This window comes from Lipophrys pholis, assembly GCF_963383615.2.
Source record: "Lipophrys pholis genome assembly, chromosome: 6".
Lineage (NCBI taxonomy): Eukaryota > Metazoa > Chordata > Actinopteri > Blenniiformes > Blenniidae > Lipophrys > Lipophrys pholis.
Window position 1 is genome coordinate 7004420 of NC_137629.1, and position 20260 is coordinate 7024679.

The window sequence follows — 20260 nt, forward strand, 5'->3', positions numbered from 1 at the left end:
GCCTTATTTTTTCAAGTAAAGGTTTTTATGTTGTACATGTAAATTACCTAAGAAAATTTAATTTTTAAGGCACTACAAGTAAACACTGAAAGTTGCAAATAATTATTAACAACATCTGATGATTATATAGTCACTAAATTTGTCTTAAAACAAATCAGAAAACTGAAAAGAATGTTATGTGGTACACGCCAAAGCATTATAAAGTGTAATGTCTTGTTTTCTCTTAAGTGGACTTAAAAATAGCTACAATGAAACTAACATGGACTAATTTGCATATTTACTATCAAGATCAGGAGTGTCAAATACATTTCAGTTCAGAGGCCACATACAGCACAAATTCATTTTGAGTGGGTCGGACCAGTAAAATAGTGCCATAATAACCTTGAAATTTAAACGCCATCGTTTTTATTTGTCATGACGCAGAGTATATGTGATGAAAATGTCAATATTTTTACAAAACCACAAAATTACTACCAGAAATTACTACAATCTCAGCATAAAACCAATTTTAATAAAAAATCTGAACTAATTTTGAATCATGTTTTCAGGCATTTTTCATGGAAAAGTGAGAAACATCTAGCACCAAATAATACATTGAGTGTGCATTACCAGGTCCTCGATGATCTCTTTAACAGCAGCCACCACAAGGATGAAGAGCAGAGGCACCAGCGTGGTCCAGCGACCCGTGGGGGACACATCTGGAATTTGCTAAAAGGAAACCACAACATGTGAAAGTTTGATCAAATGTTCACAACAGTTGTCTTGACAATAACATTGCGGCTTCCATTTAGGGAAAAACACTGTGTAAACTGAGTTGTACAACAGCTTTCATCAGTGTGAAAGCAACCAGTGAAACGAGAACAATGGCCAACAGAAAAGTGCTGGGCGACACTATAACGTTTTTCAGCTGAATTAAAAGCCTTTTCTTGACAGCCAATTCCCAGTTCCCCACTTGTTGGTTTTATTTACAGTGTCAAAGGCTAAGCTGAGGTTGTCTGGCTCCAGACATACCACAAAATTTGGCAGCATTTCACTTATAGTAAATGTGAAGTCTGAGATACATCCAGCCCACACGAGTCTTTTAGCACCATAATAATGCTCTCATTACCACTGAATGTTAATTATTTGGCTACACTGAGTCTCTCAAAATTAACACTCAAATGCCAGCATAATTAAAGCCAAACCAAGGCCACAGGAGACCGTTACACTGCTCGAAGGAAACTTGAACGAAATGGATCTCCCAACTCTCTCATCTGCATAGATGTTTTATTCAAGGTCGAAACATCGACAGGCCAGGTAATGAAGATTCACACTGGCTGCTTTTCAAAGCAGCTACATCAAGGTCACTGGAGAGAGGCCTTTCCCATCCTCAGCTCTCATTAATGCGGGATAGTCTGTCAGTACAAATACAGGTGGAGATAGAAAGTGGAGGAGGCTTTTTTTGTCCTTCATTTAAACTGTCCCGGTAAGCTTTAAATACCTGATATTCAAATGTCAACTTCTTTGAGTTAAAGGTTGAGGTTTTAAAATCTCGCAAAAGGGATTCATGTTGGCATTTACATGTGAAATGCTCCCAAAAGGTGGAAAAATTACTTGTGCCGAGTTAAAACATCATAAACACAGTGACAGGAACTCCAATTTCAACAATCTTTAAAGATGAAGCATTTAACCTCACCTTGAGTTTTCTGCTTGTGGCTCTAAATATCACATTATTGTGTCCCATGTCAAATTCAAAGCACAATGCGGTTTCTGTAGTAGAGTGTAGTGGCATGAGTACCATAAAAGGAAAAAATACATAGTCATCCTCGACAGGATGTGGTGTAATACAAAGTATTAGTGTGTTGAGCCTGTAGGTGAATCAAGCTTCCTTTTAAAGTAGGCACACATGGTATTGTATGCATTATTCCTAATCAGTATATATATAAAATCTTGTGTTGAATGTGTGTATCTGTGTGCATATGAAATTACAGACACGACCTCGGGAAGTTGTGTCTAGGGCATGCCAAACTCATTTGCACATTAATACTGCAATTTCTCAATAACACAGCAAAAACACCATCAGCCTTACCTGCAAGAGTGCAATGAAGAGAAAGAAGGCGTTGGCCGCCCTCCTAAACTGTGAGTAGAGGAATCGCGGGAGGAAGGTAAGGACATTATATTTGGCGGTGCTGAGGGCCAGATCAGACAGCGAATGAGGAGACGGGTGGAGGCGGAGTGAGAGGGAACAAGAGAAAAAACACTGGTTAGTTACAAAATATGGTGATGGAATAACAGATAAATAAAATAAACGAAAACTTCATTACACAACCTAAATGAAAAGTGAATAACATGTTTAGGCTGTATATTTAAAGAAAAAAGAACAATCAAGAGCCACCTTGTTGTTCCTCAGCTCAGCCACTCTCCTTTGTGCTCCTGATCAGTGTGTCGGTGCTTGTGTGTGTTTGTATGTGTGGCTGACAAACTGCCGAGGCCTGTGTCCTTAATGATCATAAAGAATAATTAGGAGAAGGAAGGGAGCTGGCAGAGGGAGCATAAAGGCCTCCTGGCAGACATGAGCTATGGTGCTGGTGGTGGTATATTGAAAAGGGTGGAGCTCCTAACAGCCCCACAGTCAGACCTCCATTGGCCTGATTTACAGCTGCGGCAAAGGGCCGGTCAGAACAGCCACTTTGGAAGAAGATATACTCTACGGCATGATGTAAGCCAAGCTGCTGGCAAGGCAGCAAAGTGTGTTGAGCGCACGCACGCACACACTAGCGACTTAGCATACGGAGCTTAACATCAGCTATTCTACTGTTTTACTCGAGTTACAATGAAATAGGTGGCACATTTTCAAGCACAATGTAAAGTTATTGAAAAGTGGACCAGCCTTGAATTGAGCACAGAAAAATAAAGTCGCAGTCATCACGGCTGAATGGTACAGTGGAGTTATCTGGGACAGGGTGATGGCTAGTGAGTAGGAGCCTGGCATTGTTCTGACAGCAGTACACTGTGATACCAGCCTCGCACAGGAGCTCGGTGAAGAGCCTCAAAAGAAAAAGGGTCAGGAAAGGAAAGCTCTGATTAGTCCATTCTCTGTGAAGTAAACAAACCATAATTCCAGGTTAACTTGTAATAACTAAGATAGTTATTAGAGACTAAATGAGCAAGGGGAAATATATAAATTGGCCTGCTTTTTTAATAATGCGTATTTTATATTCCGGTTTTTACTGACTCAGTAAAAATTCTGAGATTTCACAGTTGTTTTTGCCCAACAATTCACCATGTAGAAAACAAGACAGCACAGGACATACAGAGGCATGTCATCCTCACAAGCAATAGCTCCGTGTTTCCCATCGTAAAGGCCAACAAACAAACCAAGAAGGATATGCAAATATCAAGAAGTAGAACAGCAACAGCATGTGAGAGGAAGGAAGAAAGAGCCGCCTGGATCATCTGTGCACCACATAACTTGTAGTGTTCTCATTATTTTTCTGACCTGAAGAGTATGTGAACCATCCAGATATTTTATTTAAGAAAAACTCAACAGTAGGTGGGATAGCTTCTTTTTTTCATTTCTATGAGAGGAGATAATGGACTACCACTGCCTTTCACTAAATACATTTCCATACATCATCCATGACTCAAAGGAACAACATGAGTGCTTTCCCATTCATAGCAGGGTGAGCCCTCTGGGTATTAAACACCTAAGTGCTAATGTGTAGTTATCACCACAGTTGTTCCCTTGAGATACAAAGATATAGTGGCTGGGGAGCTGTGATGTAGGTTAGTCTAACAGCCAGGGGCCAGCTATCATCCCTTCCGAGAGGTCTTGCTCGTATTTTATGTTCTTGACTCAACTTGTCATTCCGATCTCAGGAGGGTGAACTTTTAGGCAGAACACTTTCAATCCGTTTTCTTAATAACTTCCCGCACAAAGCCAAGGCAAGGTAACAATTGATTGCGGATTATTATTGGTCTTCGACTTTTACTTCCCAGCAAGATCATTGAAATTATAGTTATGATCAATGCACTTCTCACATTTTGTTTATTGGAACACATATAGATAATAGAATCCCCCAAAACTGTGGCTGGGAAGGAAAGCATCATTAATGCCAACAAACACTTTATACTTGCATGTTAACATGTTTTTTGTTACATCCATCCATCCATCTTCTATCCCGCTTGTCCAGTTCAGGGTTGCGGGGCGCTGGACCCGATCCAAGCCTACTGTGTTTTTTGTTGCGCTTTTTAAATATATTATTATTATCAGCATTATTATTATAATTATAAACATTTAAAATAAGATCAGCAAACCTCACAATCAACCAGCAGGTGATTCAAATCTTTCACACGATTACAAGGATGATGGCACATTCAAGAGTTTCAAATCAGGGGACCACATACACAAAATTTTAAATTAAATACAGTGTTATCCAGCTGTTGACAGATTTATTTACTCTTTATTCAGTCTTAGTCTACTAAATCTTTACTAATAGAACAAGAATTTCATATAATTTATCTTTAATCTCGTTAAGATCCCATCACAATTCTTTCCTTACTCTTTATATTCAGGAAAACGCGGGGTTTAATGTTCTAAGTGTTAAGTATAATTAAAAAAGGATTTGCAGGATGTGTCCAGCTGTACTCACCATTACAGTCATGCCTGAAAGCTAACTAACCCTGCTGTCCATCAGCATCCACTGAAGACTTTTCCACTTGCACACCTTTAAAAAAAAATAATTTGTCTGCCACTAACACCTGACCTTGAATGGCAGTCCCTGCAATTACCAACATCCCATAGTATATTTTCTGAAAAAAATTTGATTTCTTGTAAATATTATATTCTTCATTTCAATAAAGCCTAATCTGTTCCACCTTGTCCTCTTATCATTTAGTAGTGGAAAAACTAAAAGCAGTGATTGCATTTTATTTCATACAGTTCATGTGAAGAAGACATGCCTTAATGGGATGTATACATATATATATATATAACTATAAATGCACTATTTCCTTGATGACTGTGTGCTCACACACGTCATTAGGAAAAGGTTAAAAAATAAATAAATAAATGAAGAAATAAATAAATAAATAGGAACAGTAACATTTTATTGCATCTTGAAAAATGTAAATCTTCTGGTTTGTAAAAATACCATGTATCAAAAGCTCCAGATTTAAATTATGTTTTTCCCTTTGTCCAACACGTTCTTCATGTTAACACAGCAGCAAAGAAAGCTGGAATACTGGTTGGACGATCAGCCTTTAATGCCTTCCTGTTACTCAGCATTGGATGATCGATGCATCTCAATGTGTACAGCATCTCTCAGTCTCCATGGTGAGGATCACATGCAGTTTATTGTTGATGTAGTAATGACATCCTCTTACAACAAGAAGTTGTAAGAGGGAATTCATACAAATACCAGTTAGTGAAAAGAGCAGTTGCGTGGTTGGGCGAGTGAGACAAATTAAGATAAACGGTCTGTGACAATTATAGTAATTTGTGTGTGTAGGTGGGGACAATGTGTGTCCAAGCCCATGTTTGTCTGCTTCTATTCACATCTCACTCATCCCTCGCTTTTCAAATGAGACATCAGCATTTCATGGACACTCAGCAGTAAAAGGGTTTGCGCAGCCACTCCTGTTTGCCACGGGATAAGCCGTCAACAACTCAGCGATTAATCACCTTTACATTACAGCCAGTTCTGTCAGCGAGCGATGCAGCTGAATAAACAATCCACGTCAACCCTTACATATAATAGCACAACCACAGGACGCGTGTGCAGCTGAAGTAATATGTGTGTGTACAGCAGTGTGATGGTGAACCGTGGTGCAGAGGGAAAATTAGATCAAGTGAAAGCGAAGGGGGAAAAAAGTGTAGCCTGTGTTTTCTGTCTGTTTTGTAAGATTGCATTCACCATTTGTCACAGGACCTGCACCTGTAAGAGTCTCCACAGGTCACTTTGAGACAGCAACCAATCCCGTTGAACAAATTACATCTTTACAGCAGCGTACAGCCGCCAACTGCAGGGCCTGAGGCAGAGGTTAGGCCACATTAGGAACTAAAACAACTACTAGGACAATAACAGACATACGCAAAAGAAAAAGGAAACTACTGACAGTGTGTGCTTGAAAAACACAGTAGTCATTTCAATAATCCTAAGATACAGCTTGAAAATGTCACATTCACATGAGAAAAATATGGATTCTTCTTAAAAAGGTTGATGTGCGATTAGTTTTCAAAAGATCACTGCTGTTTCTCAAGATCTCGCTATGAAAAATATGTAGACGAGAGCAACAAAAAATGAATACTAAGTAGTAAACACCTGAATCAGATTTCACTAAAACTACAATATTGAGAAGAGTCACTAGAAAATGAAAGATCCAAAACCAACTATTACCACAATAACAATTGCCTTACTATGACTGCAATGTGTGTACCAGTTTAAACTGAATAACAGAAATGTGACAATTTGGAAAAAGGTTTAGCAAAAGCAATCTTGTTTATAGGAAAACATTGATTTTTCTCAAATAAAAATATTTAAGAAAAAAACAACAACAACAACAAATGCATTCCTGCCTCATATTGAGACTGTTGTGGGTACAAGTGGAGTCTGCATGTCCTCTTTGTGCTTGTTTCGGTTTTCTCCAGGTACTCTGGTTTCCTCCTACAGTCCATGCATGTGTCAATGGCGGATGATTCTATTGCCTGCAGGTGAGAATGGGAGCGTTTGTCCTGTGATGTACTGGTGTGCCCTGGGTACCCCAGTCCATGGAATCCAAGAGCTGAATATTAAACCCCAGATAGATATTTGCAGTCAGAACCATACGCCAATAACTACATTCACAAAAAAATTGTATATACCGATTTCATTGCCTGAGGTGAGGCGTTTTTTTTTCCAGAGTAGAGTGTTTATTTCTTAAACCTGTAAATAATCTAATAGAATTTAGAAAGACCTTCTGCAAGTGCCTTAGCACCTTTTGTCTGTTATATCCCATGTTATAATGTTAGAGCAAGAAAGAAACGAGCACCGTAGACTTAATTCATACAGTTTTTCCCCATTTACTATTCCTGTTTAGTTTGAGGCTGTGTCTGTGTAAGCACATTCATATCTCAGGCTGCTCATGCTGCAGCAATGGTAATGGTAATATTCCTTGACAGAGGATGGCCTAACCCAACAATCTTGACCTTTAATGCTAAAAGCAGAACGCGTCTCCACAAGGAGCTCCAGGATAAAGACGCCAGTCTGGAATATACGCACTAACCCAGTACTTGATCGCAGTAAACCAAATCTTGTAGGTATTTATCAAATATCAGATGTCTGAGGTTATTGTCACAGCTGCAAGTTTGGAGCGCCTCTCTCCACTGCAGTGGCACAGTATAGTGTTTCAACTGTGGTGCATCTTTTCAGAAGTAATTTTAGGAAAGCTGATTATGACATTATATTTAAGATCAGCCTGTTATTTACTTTTTGCTTTGCTGTCTTTTTCCAAAAGGGGCAAAGTTTGCCAACTACATATTTTCCCTCTTCATGATTGATTGTTGGCAAATGCTTTTCATAGCATATTGCCAATTTAAAACATCTTTTGCTTGTAGTAAAATCTTACCAGGCAGACATTTGACTATATTCAACAGTTGTTCGCAGTGAATCTGAGGGTCGACGCCAGGTTCAAGGCAGGTTCTGTTGTGGGTCTTAAAAGAAACCACAGAATGTATGCAAGTTGCCAATATCAAGACTAAAAGCAAAGTTCTCCAATGAGTACAACTTGAGGTGAATGTTCTGGCAGCTGAGATAACATCAAATTCTGAAAAATGGCACAGGAAAAGCTTATTTGCCAATGGAAACATTGGATGGGGAGTAGCAGGGGTCAACACTTTGCGATATATTTGATTTTTCTGTTTTAGGACAAGCAGGGCAATGAGTTGGTTCATTGCATTCCCCAAAGCAACATTTTGCCTTTGACTTCTTTTTTAAAGAGATTTCTAAAGAGTAGTGGACACAACACTGAGCTTAGATATTGAGGATGCTGCCATGAACGCTAGCTACCTCACTGCGAGCAAACTGGATTTAGTCTCGAAGCCATATGGTCAGGACGAATTTGTATTATTCTTACTACGGCTAGATGTTTAAATCCCTTGATAAATCAGATCCTTGCTGTTGATGGCAACGTCCTTTTGGTTGGGGTTCAATTTGAGGAAGGCCACCTGGTGTCTCCAATACGACACAACACCGGTTGTGCACCCCGGCTTGATCGGGTGTTTCGGCCTTTTATCACAATCCACCCTCACCCAAGGCTGGCACACCGCGGGCTGATCAGGCCTGGGCGTGTGTCGCACCGGAGGCTGCATGAGATCACTTGGCAGCCCATGACATCTCCTTCCGCTTCAGCCACAGCCAGTGACTGCTTCTTCGGCTGTAGCCCCCAGCTCTTTGATGGCCTCCCGTTGTGCTAATCCTTTGATCCATACCTCTTTTAGTAGCCTTGTGGTGGATCTAGCTACAAAGCCCCTGCAACCCGCTTCCACTGGACGCACATGTACATCCACGGCCCTCTGCTTCAGTGGCCAAGTTTGCATATCACAGCCTTTTCCTTTCGAATGCCTCATCGATGGCTTCCTGCCAGGGGACTGTCAGCTCAACGATGAAAACACGTCGTCAGGATTTGGACCATAGGACCAGGTCTGGGCACAGGTTGATCACTGCAATTTCAGGCGGGAAAGTGAGCCTCTGATTTAGGTCTACTCGCATTTCCCGGTCCCGGGCTGCAATCAGTGGACCTCAGTCTGGAGACAATCGGTTGGACAGCGGTTTCTCCCCTTTCCGTACGAATGATGTTGGTTGCCGGATGGGAGACTGGGCTTCTGGGGCCATGGCACTCCAGTGCAGCAGCCAAGTCACTTCAGCACTTGGTTTGGCGCCAGGTGCATCTGCCTTGGGCAAGGCTGGTCTCGCAACGCACCAGGATGTGTTTTAGGGTTGCTGGAGCCAGACACTGGAAACAAGCTGGATCTTCTCCAAACCAGAGATGTAGATTGGCTGGAGAGGGCAGGATGTCATACGTGGCTCTGATAGTAAAGCGCAGCATATCAGCCTCCACGTTCCACAGCTCGCTCCACAGCTTGGCTTGGGACATGGCTCTGGCACACCGGATCGCTTCCTCCTGGTGGCGCACCTCCTCAATCACCCTTCACCTGCGCTCAGCTGAAGTTGCCTTCTGCCATGTGGTTGCTATTGCACCCAAGCCTAGGCCCCCTCTGCAATGCTGGACATGACCCACTATGTCCCGATGTCTCAGGTTGGACTTTGCCTGTGCCACTGCTGAGCCTGGCCTCCACTTCCTCCCTGTGGCTAAGGTGGGAACTGCACTGCAGACAAGAGGATCTTGGGATTCTATGAGGGTCATTTCAAGTCTTACCTTACAGCGTTTGTACTCCTCCACCAGGCTTGAAATTGGCAGGGAGAGGGCTCCTTTCCGTACAGGCCTATGCTGCTGAGGCATTTTGGTACTCCTAGTCACTTTTTCACTTGTACATTCATCAATCTCTCCAACCGATTGGCGTGGGACAAGGTGACCCCATAGATAGAAATTGGCCACATGAGGCGGGGCAGTAGACTGAACTGGAAGAACCAGAGCTTCAGCTTCCCTAATGTTTTTGGGACATTTCAATGTATTTTGCAGCAGAAGGTTTGATCAAAACTGGCTTTATGTTGGGATTGTAGACATTTATTGCAGTAACTGTTTGGTTCTCCTCTGTGCCATAACAAAGAAATACTTGCAAGTTTAAATTCAAAGGTTATTATGGCACTATTTTACCATTTTGGCCCTCTCCAGATGAAATTGTGCTGTATGTGGACCCCTGAAAACCCTTGTGCGTGACCGTCTGTCTTTGTGTTGGTCCCATGACTGGCGGCCTGTCAAAGGCTTTACAACGTACATCTTTGATTTTCCTGTTCCACTCAAAGTGGTACTTGAATCCTGTCATCAGTTCACTTCCCATCATGTATGACGTTCAGTAAATAAGACTTACCTGACTCGATTGCTGCAGAACTTTGTGAACTGCGGCTGGTTGAGGTATATCAGTCGGGCATCTTCTTGGTCAGCCAAGGATGTCTTTTCTGATGTGTCCTCTGTCTTTTCATAACCTGTAGCATACAAGGAAAGAGATTTTATAAGTTTCAAAGGTAAAAAAAAAAAAGAAGAGAGCTCTGCCTTGAGCACAGACAAAAGTAAGATGACAAGGTTGTTTGAAGTGTTTCAGATGCTGTGTGATGAGAAGTCCCCACAGAAGTCAGGAAGAGGTGAGTTCGTAACTCAACGAACTGTGTGGGGAGCTCAGCTGACCTTGATGCTTTAGATGGCTTACACATACAGTTTACATCCAACTTTTCCAAACATGATAAATGCAACTGGAATAGCTTGTTTTAGGATTTCTGATGAATAATCCTCATTTTGCAAAAGTGTGTCAGTCAAAGTGTGTTGACTTACATTTATTTAAATGCATCTCTGATAAACTGCACAATATTTAAATTGAACTGTTGGAAGTGCAGCTGCAATCAGTTCAGTTGAAACAATGCATTGAGGAGACATTTGTAAAGTAATACACTGTAAAGGCCCCTTCATACTCCCTTTTTGAACTCATAAGAACAAGAAGAAAATTCGGCATTGACGTCAGCCAGCTGCCGAAAAAATAGTTTTTTCAGCAGGACTGTTCAAACTTCAATAAGAAGCTGCCGAATTCGCAAGCCACGCCCCCTCATAGCAGCCACATGTCTGTGAAGCGGCGTTTTAGCATTTCAACAGCACAGTTTATTTCTTGCCTCCAGTGCTTTCAGAAATGCATTTCGCTTAACTGTTTCACTAATAAAAGAGAGTTTTTGTCTGAGCGCAATGTTGGTCCGGTTTTAACTACAGGAGCTGACAGCTTTTCTCGATGCGTTCAGGTGCATCACGTAAGCCTGCACTCTGACATTTTAACAAGCTGCGGTGCTCGTACAGTAGCAATGTTACAAGCTAAACATGAATAAAATATGACCGATAGTCATGAGCGAGCTGGAACATGCATGCGCAGCACACGACAGTGCAGAAGTTTCGGCAGTGCGGCACCTACACAGTTCGGCCAGGACAGTTGGCACAGTCGAAACAAATTTGTTCGACCAGAAGGAGCTGGCCGACGGAAATGACGTCATTTTGTTCGGCAGGACCCCACACTGCCGAACTTTCTTCTTGTTCTTATGGAGGATGAATTGGCCTTTAGTCTGTCTCGCCTCTTGAGCAATCGTCTGATGGCAGCATAATGCCCAAATTATGATCTTAATCGGGAGAGAGGGTGCTTTCTAAAAATATTACGGTGGGCTTGCCAAATGACATGTCACTGAGAATGGAGAGAGTATTTTAGTACTACCTCCACAATAAGATGCCAAGTGAGAGAAATACTTGTTCAATATTTGTACATAGAACAACATTTCAATTTATGTTACCAGAAATTATTGGAGAAATTTAGACTGAACTATGTCACAAATGGGGAGTAGTCCAAATACGGAACACGTGCTTTAAAGAAAAGCGAAAGAAAACACACACATATAATTTCCAAACCACTTTGGGAATATATTGTTGCTGCAAATTAGTTTAAAAGTAACATTTCCTGTCAACAGTGACATCCTGCTGCCTGGAGCTCACAGAACGTATCTGCATGGATCAGCTGCAGCACTTTGGTGTCAGATAACTACAACATACAGGAGATACAAGCCATCCTAGAGCTTCATCAAACCAGATTGATGAATTAAATGATTCTGTATTTTTCTGTTGCAAAGGATTGATGGACAGTAACAATTAAAAAACAATCTTTGGTTCTTACTCAAACTTACCATAAGGGTGGTGTAGAGAACCCATTTATTTCACAATTACTCATTCTGCTTTATTCTGACCTCATGAATAAAACAACAAAATTGCTTTTCTGTGTTCAAAACTGCTTTGACTCGGGTGGATAAAATCTCTTTTCTGGAAAAGCGAGGCACGGTTCTGCTGCCACTAAGTTCAATGAAGTGGGATGGAGCTGTGTTGGCTAAATCAACCCTACTGAGGCCTGTTCAGTTCTGCATGTGGGTTGCAAATACATGGAACTCATTTTTGTTGTCTTTTATTTTCTGGCTGTAAAGAGCCTCCTGCTCTGCCATTACTGGCAACGTATTAAAGTTCAACAAAGACGCCATTGCTACAGCTCAGCTACAACATTAGCATGCATGCTTTTGCTTCTGGAGACTGCATGCTGCTGCTGCGTCATGTAAAAAGGCTGTCCAGGGTCATTGCAGTGAAATCCCAAATGTGCTTACTGCAGAAGTGGATGGACAAAGCATCTGGCATCTTGACAGCAACTGACTTGAAAAATGTATGCAGATGTGCATTGGTCAAGTGAATGTGCAAATGTTATCAGGCAGGGGCTTTATCCACATTTCTCATTTTGACAAGCTTGGAATATCTAAAGCATTTGCTCTAGAAAAGTCAAAAAACTTTTTCTTTAAAAGACCACAAATAAAAGAAGGACCCATCTCTGTTTAGAGTTTCCAATTTCACTCATCATGAAAGTAAAAGTTAAACAATATTTAAGGAGTTAACTAAAAGAAATAAACAGCAGCACAGCTTTTCATGGATCAGTCATTTCAGTTTTCCACAAAATGATTTGCAACTTCTCTTACACATGTATGGCAAATAATAACTACTTATTAGATTTAAAGTAAAACAAAAACTCAATCTTTTGAGAGTATTTTGAGAGTTGTAATTAGCCACTTTAAAATACTTTGTAAATACATTTGAAAAATGATGAATATATAGTGAAATTGTATTTTTATATTGTTGTACAGCACTTTGGTCAACTGAGTTGTTTTTAATAGTGCTTTATAAATAAATTGGATTGGATTGAATTGGATTGAACTGCAGTATGTAGAATCAAAACTCAAATTTAGACATTTAGAGATCGTCTACATTTATCAAATTATTTTAGTGAGTCTGCAACTTTAGTTGCACTTACATGGACCATAAGTAATCCGACTAAACACTGATCCGATTAAAATCACTTCATAACCTTCCATCTTAGATTCGATTGGCCCGATCCAATTGATCACAAAACTCCATGATCGGATCAATGGAGGAGGTATAACCCTGCTTATGATCCCATTTGAATATCTGTGAACAGATCATCCAATTGGTTTGTGCCGTCTGACCTTTGTGTGCATGTCCGAAACATGAAAGGTAAATGGATTTCACTTTTGCAGTGCTTTTCAACTGCTTAAGTGAGCAGATGACGATTCACACATGGAGTTTTGAAGGCAATGGCTGACTGAATTGAATCATAGCTTTGTAAACACTTTGTTCAATGAGGTTAAAGGGACGCGGGAAAGTGTGACATGCTAGGCTGTCTCACTGATGCATGACTACAGCACACACAGGCACACGCAGACACGCACACACCTACTTTGAACCCAACATGAAAGCTAAGTAGACACCTGACACTTTGACTGATCAGTTGATAGTTTATTTTAGGGATGTCCCGATCCGATATCTACCGATCGGATCGGGGCCAATATTGGTGATTTGTGACTGATCGTGAATCGGCCCGATCTAAAAATTAATTAATTAATTTCACGTCAGCTGCCGTAAAGCGAGCCCCGTTTGCGACCAGCTGTAAACTGACATTAGCAGCCTAAAGCCATTGAGTGGATAAAATGTCAGCAGTCTGGAGGTATTTTAAGGTTGACAACGAAACCAGTCCAGCGGCCAGTTGTACTATTTGCTTCACCACAGCCCAGAGAGGTGGAGTACCAAGCTTTGTTTAGCCAACTAATTTGACAAGACATCTAAAAAGTAAACATGCACCGGTGTACGCTCAGCAAAGACGATCATCCGTGGAAAAAATATGACGTAATCGCCCCCCTCCTCCCCCCACCGCGGTCCACAACGTCACCTAATAACCACAACAATCACGGATTACAAGCTCCTGTCGAGCTGCAGAAGCTAGAAGCAGGCGGAGCGGGGCCATAGACCTATAAAACTAGAGTTATATATAGTGGTTTATGTGCAGAAGTCCACTTCTAAATTTCTATGTGGTCTGTCTTCTTCTGCGTTTTTGTTGTGTTTGGTGAGTCACAGCGCCCCTAAAGACAATTGGAAATTGGGTTCTTCTGAGATTGGTTTTACTGAATACTGTTCATGTTGTAGTTTTTTATAGTTTATATGTTAGTCAAACTGATTCACTGGGTTTCATTAGTTTTTTTTTTTATTTGCCACAAAATCCAGGTGAAGTTGTTTAGGTTAACATAAATAAGAGATACAAGACTGCAGAGTGTAATTGTTTTTTTGTTGTTATGACTGAATAAAGTTTAATAAGTTCTTAAGTCATTCTGAGAAGAATTTTGATTCAATAAGTGAGTTTTACAATCATTTCTAGCTAAACAAAGCTTCTGCCAATAGTGCTTTTTGCTTCAGACATCTTAGTTGCTCCAAAAATAGACTATTGAGTATATTTGCAATTGTAATGTAAGTATCAGATCAGGAAAGTATCAGTATCGGCCGATACTCATTTTTGAAAAATCGGATTGTATCAGGGGCAAAAAGGTGTGATCGGGACATCCCTAGTTTATATATTAAAGATTAACTAATCTTTCACTAAACTAAAACTTAATTCGAAGCAGCAACATCTGAAACTGCCAAAGAGGCGGATTAGAGAAGGACCATTTTGTTTGTGAGATGAGAACATGAACCTGCCTGAAAAAGGTGGGGTTTCTAAGGTGCACATTTCCTTGTCGTCTCATTGTGATTGATATATCTAGAATTAAAGCTGTTAACGCTGCCAAGCGAGCGCCACTGTAAAACTCTCATGTCAACAGTATTCCTCAGGTCTCAGGTTGCATACATGTGATCCTGTGCGTGCTGAATGGCCATCCACACTGTGTAGTGGTAGTAGCATTGGGGGGATATGGAGTAAGGAGAGCATAGCATAGCTTCCAGGACTACGCATATAGTAGACCCTGAAGTTGAAAATGGAAAGACGTGCTTTTCCGACGCACAGACGGAGAGTGACATGAGCGAAGGAATCTGCCTGCTGGAAGCACCAACAAAAACAACAAAACGCAGAGTCATGAGCTCCTGTCACCAGAGCCCTTGCGGGACGTGCCCCAGTTGCAACCTACACCGTGAGTTCCTGCCAGTGGTATTTCTTTCTTGTCACGACAAGGCAAAAGGAAACAAAGTTCAAGGCTGACGTCGTATTCAAAGTCACACTTTCGCTGTTCTTCATTTTCTTTCTTATTCTCACCTTACACTCTGCACTTTCTTGCCGCTGTTAAACCAGCCCTGAATCTTAAATTACAGCTCTTGTTATTTTAATGATCCACTTGGCTTTGCACAGAGAATTACTGAGGAGTGACTGCCAAACATCATCTCCTCATAGTTTCTCATCTTAGCATGTGCTCCCGGGCTAAAAATAAACTGCCCTCTTTAGTCTTTTGGTCAATGGGGGAAACATAGGTTGGTTATCCTGGCTCTGTTATGCAAGACGTCAGATCACCATCGGTGGTTTATTGGATTAGGGTGAGGGCAAAACAGCAGTTAGACATAACAGGAGATTAAAGAGTAATACCTGTATACAAAGTAAAGAACTGACATCCTTGTTGTCTATGGAGGTTGTAAGGGAGAACTTTGTATTACAAAAAAATATTAATCTTAAATACTAATCTATGAAATGAAAAGCCTCACGAGCATTACCTCAAGCAGAAGTTTAGAAAACACACAATCACAATTTTGAATATTGTTACACCAGACACATTTAGCTTTAATGTTGACCCAGTAGAGTTTTGGGACTGAGGAGGGTGCAGCACAGTGGGTGTGAACATGACAACAACACTCTGGCCTGCAAGAGAACACCTCTTCAAGCCCATCACACCTTGGTCCAGTGCAAGAGTGGGTGAAAGCAACTGCACCAGAGTCCACGTCACACCATCAAGTTTTCGCCGTCCATCCTATTGTGCGTACAGCAAAATATAGTATTTTTCTCGACATGCAGCCACACTTCAATGTAGAACTGTAAACATCTTGACCAGTCGCACTAAAAACGTTGTACCGCTGTCTCCATTATCAATTCTCACGTGTTTTTCAGAATTTTCTTCTTGTGGTTGGTTGCCACTTCCCGTGGGCTCACCACCCGCAGGAAAGGTTCTTAATCGGTGCAATGTGATCTGGGTGACAGTACTCAGACTGCCATCCCCACGATCAGGAAACGGATAAGCGGGAGAAAATGGATGGATGGCTGGATGGTTGGTAGCCACACTTGATGTGTGGAAGGTGTGGAAACACAATAAAATGTACACTCAACCAAAAGAAACACGACTGTAACCTTATCAATGACTCAAGGCTTGACAGAACTGTATATGCCAGGGTGGAATGGATCGGTTGGTAGAGCGGTCGCTCCCAATTGGAAGGTTGCAGGTTCAATTCCAGTCTCTGCCTGTCTACATGCCAAAGTGTCCTTGGGGCAAGACACTGAGCCCCAAACTGCCTGGGTGAATGCAGTGTGAGAGTGAGTGGTTGGTGGTGGACGGAGGGGCCGAAGGCGCAGTTTGGCAGCCTCGCTTCTGTCAGTCTGCCCCAGGGCAGCTGTGGCTACATACGTAGTTTACCACCATCCAGTATGGAGTAAATGGATGATGCAATGTAAAGCATCTTTGAGTAACCTCGAAAAATAGCGCTATATAAAACTCATGCATTATTATTATTTTAATAATAATTATTATTACATAATGTGTGACTAGCTGAATGTTCTTGCGCAATATTTAATAAGACTCTTTGTTGAGAGAATGTAATGGAGACCTTGTTTTAACAGGCAGATGAAGCAGCAGCTTTAACCATCACATCAAACTTTGTGCATTAGATTATTTTTGTTTTGATTTTCTTTACTTTGGTTGCTTCTCTGGTTGAAATAAATCTCACTTGATTATTAGTGTATTTATAGTTAATTTATGTATTCACATGCAAATCATTCCAAGTTTTCATTTTCAATCATTAGCATAAGAAAAAACAAAAAACAAATTAAAAAAAAACTCAGTTAGGGCTGATCCTGAGTTATTGCACTTTCTCCTGTTTATTTTTAACACCGTCACTTTCAAATCAACATAAACATGATATCAAATCAAATTAAAGGAGGCTCATCTTGTTCACTTTTATTACCAAATGAGAGTAGCCTGGCTTAGACTCTTCTATCCTAAATTAAAGGTGAATTTGCAGCCAAGAGCTCACCTGGTAACACTGGGACGACAGGTGGTTAGCAATGAGTAACAGCACTGTGTAAAGGTGAAGGAAAGGACATTGACTCCAAGGCAAGCTGCCTCATTGAGACCAGAGTGGATGAGGATGGGAACACTCGCTGCAACGGTACTAAATCATTGCAAGCTTTGCTATGTTGCATCTATAACACATTATTAGCTGGGTGATTTCAGGACAACAGCACAAACAAGATGTTGACCTACAGTTGAAAGAACATTGATTGCACATACCACAGCACGTTGGATTTCTATGAACACCTGTATTATTAGAAATTCCAGCATCAATGTGAGACACAAGCATAAACTGAATCACAATATTACACACTGGCAACTGACTTCTTCTTGCAAGTTACCCCGATGCTTTCAGTGCTTAGTTTCTCACACCTAAGAAAAAAAGATATTTCCTCAACAATTATTACAGGAACTCACACACTAGAGTTCTAGAAGCGGGCAGCCTACAAAATACAAAGGCCTAGAGAAGGCATAATGAAATGTCAATGATAATCATTTATATGCCAAAGAGAGATCTCTGACAAAATCAAGGAACAAATCCTTAGTTAGTCAAGAAGCTAAATCTTTAAGCATCTTGGGTAATCAAGGAATTAATGTCTCCAATGACAAATTGAGCGAGGGGACTGGTGTGGCTGTTGACTGCAGCATAAGGCCTGTGTGAAATAACAGGCCATAGGAGCTGGCTGAGCTGCTGTGATTGATGCTGTGTCTCTCTGCTCTGAATGAGTCTTCGCAGCAGGAGCCTGTGCGCTGAGGTAGGCCAGGTGCTGCAATGCACCAGTTGCAGCTGGTGCTGCTTCTGCTTAACTCGGTCCAATACCTCTCTGCTTTTAGCAGCTTTGACACAGGGGATTGCTTGCAAAGTTCAAATAAAAGCTGACAACAAACATTCTGTCACATCATATGCATCTTATGCGGCTGTGGTTCCAAACAATGGCAATATCCAGTGTTATCTTTCTAAAGTCATCCTGTAGATTAACAGAAAAAATGGGGCTGAAGCAGTCAGGAATACAAGAAATTTTGGATGTTTCTTTTTCCACCACAATGCATGCATTTCTGTCATTCTCTGACTTGAGTGTGGTCTCCACGTAAAGCACAGTACAACTGATCTATGAGCATACAGTGTATAAGGCAGTGTATTACTACCAATGTGAAAATGATACATTGCACATTGTAAGTATTTTCATTGTAAGTTGAAAAAAAATGTATTCATGCAATACCACAATGAAAGTCATAGTTTTATAACCAGAGTTCATTAATCCTCTATTCACCCTCGATGGGGTTTGTGGCAATATGGAGAGTAAAGAAGCCCAGGCATCCCTGATCTTCCTCCTGCTCATCCAGGGGAACCCAAGCAGCTTCCATGTCAACTATGGCATCCAAATACGGCCACTCGCTCATACTCCGAACTAAAAAGCAGTTCATGAGGATCAGTAACATCTGCTCTAAAATCTTTGGCTGCCCTTCAGGATCCCCTTTATTACTGTATGACCAGAGCTGCAGGAAATCCACTAGCGTCACCCTGCGCAGATTCTTTCCCCTGCATTATAGTGGCTCCCATCCAGACGACCTCTGTGTAGCCCAGGCTGCTGGACTAACAGGGGGAAGACTAAGTTTGCTCCAATGGCAGTGTGACATTTAAACCAGAACCCTTCCACCGTCCACTTCCATTCTGTGTGCCACTGACCAGCAGCAAAGGGTCCCTGCATTTCAACAATACACCATTTTAGGTTAAGTCTATATTTTTTGAAGTGGTTTGTATGTTTGTCTACACATTTGCCTCTCAAAAGGATACATAGTGGTGCACCTTGAGGGAGGTTCTCTCATTCAGAGTGGAGTGGGTGTGTGTTGGTGATGCGGGAGGTGTTAAAGGAGGAAGTGCTGTGATGTATGGGGTGAAATGTTTGACAGGTCTAATGTCATGCTGTGTGAAGCAATAAAGAAAAACCGACTCAACAACTCTGCCTCCTCTTTCACAACATTCTTTTTTTTTCCAATTCTAAAACATGAGATTTAATCTCCCCAGCTTGTACTGGGTTTTCACCTGTGCCAAAAACCTGTTGGACTCCAATGGGAGGCGACCCAGAGGAATCCTAATCATCATTCAGATAGCTCGACTCAATATCAGCGAGGAACAGCCCCATCACGCGGTTTTGTTTAAAGCACGGAAAGTCTTGCCGTGCTCTTACTCTGGGGATGCTTGAATCTGTGATCTTAGGGGCCATCCACACGAGAACGTCGTTTCATGTAAACGCACCGTTTTTTGCCAATAAAACACTTGAGGCGGCGTTTTTGGAGCCTGAAAACTCTCTCGCTATTTGCAGTAATAACCAAATATAACTCAAGAGTTATATAGAAGTCTATGAGCAGGAGTCAACTTCTATATTTCTATGTTCTCTGAGTCTTCTTCTGCATTTTCGATGTATTTGGAGAGTCACAGCGCCCCTAAAGGCCTGGCATATGTACTACATGCCCTTAGGCATTGTGTTGAGCCCTGTCGAGCCGTGTTTATAGTGACGTGTGGACGGAAATTATTTTGAGAACGCCGGGGAGAAAAAAGATCATTTTGGGTCATGTGGATGGGGCTTTAGTCGATCGGGCATGACCCAAAATTTGTGACCACAGGTAACAGTGTGGATGTAGACCAACAGGTACACAGTCTTTGCCAGGGAAGAGTTGCATTTCACAAATCCTCAGAAGCCAGCCGGCTTTTTCCCTACAGCTACTATTCTTGACACCTGATCTACTTAAAGGCTACATGTAAAAACTTTAATTGGATTTGTGGATGCAAGTAGGGCTACAGCTAAAATGTGGTAAGCAGAGCTTGAGAACTTGAAAGGGAAACATTGTTCCAAACTCTTTTATTCCATATTGGCATAATTTAATATCACAGTGAGTTAGGATCAAACAATGTCAGCAACGATTAAATCGTCCTCAACATTCATGCGCAATGTTGCTGT

The 20260-nt window shown here is 41.3% G+C and overlaps 1 protein-coding gene across 3 annotated transcripts in view; it reads right to left on the minus strand.

Annotated features, from left to right (window-relative positions):
• Window positions 1-20260, minus strand: part of atp8a1 (ATPase phospholipid transporting 8A1) — a 115068-nt gene that overhangs the window by 84330 nt on the left and 10478 nt on the right. For all 3 annotated transcript variants that reach the window (XR_013935411.1, XM_080465387.1, XM_080465386.1), the window contains exons 2-4: window positions 10007-10121; window positions 2069-2168; window positions 610-708 (exon numbers count right to left, since the gene is read on the minus strand). Coding sequence is in view for 2 of the 3 variants with exons in the window: in XM_080465387.1 (XP_080321513.1) it covers window positions 610-708; window positions 2069-2168; window positions 10007-10121 (314 nt within the window). In the remaining variant the exon portion in view is untranslated. The remainder of the gene's footprint in view (window positions 1-609; window positions 709-2068; window positions 2169-10006; window positions 10122-20260) is intronic.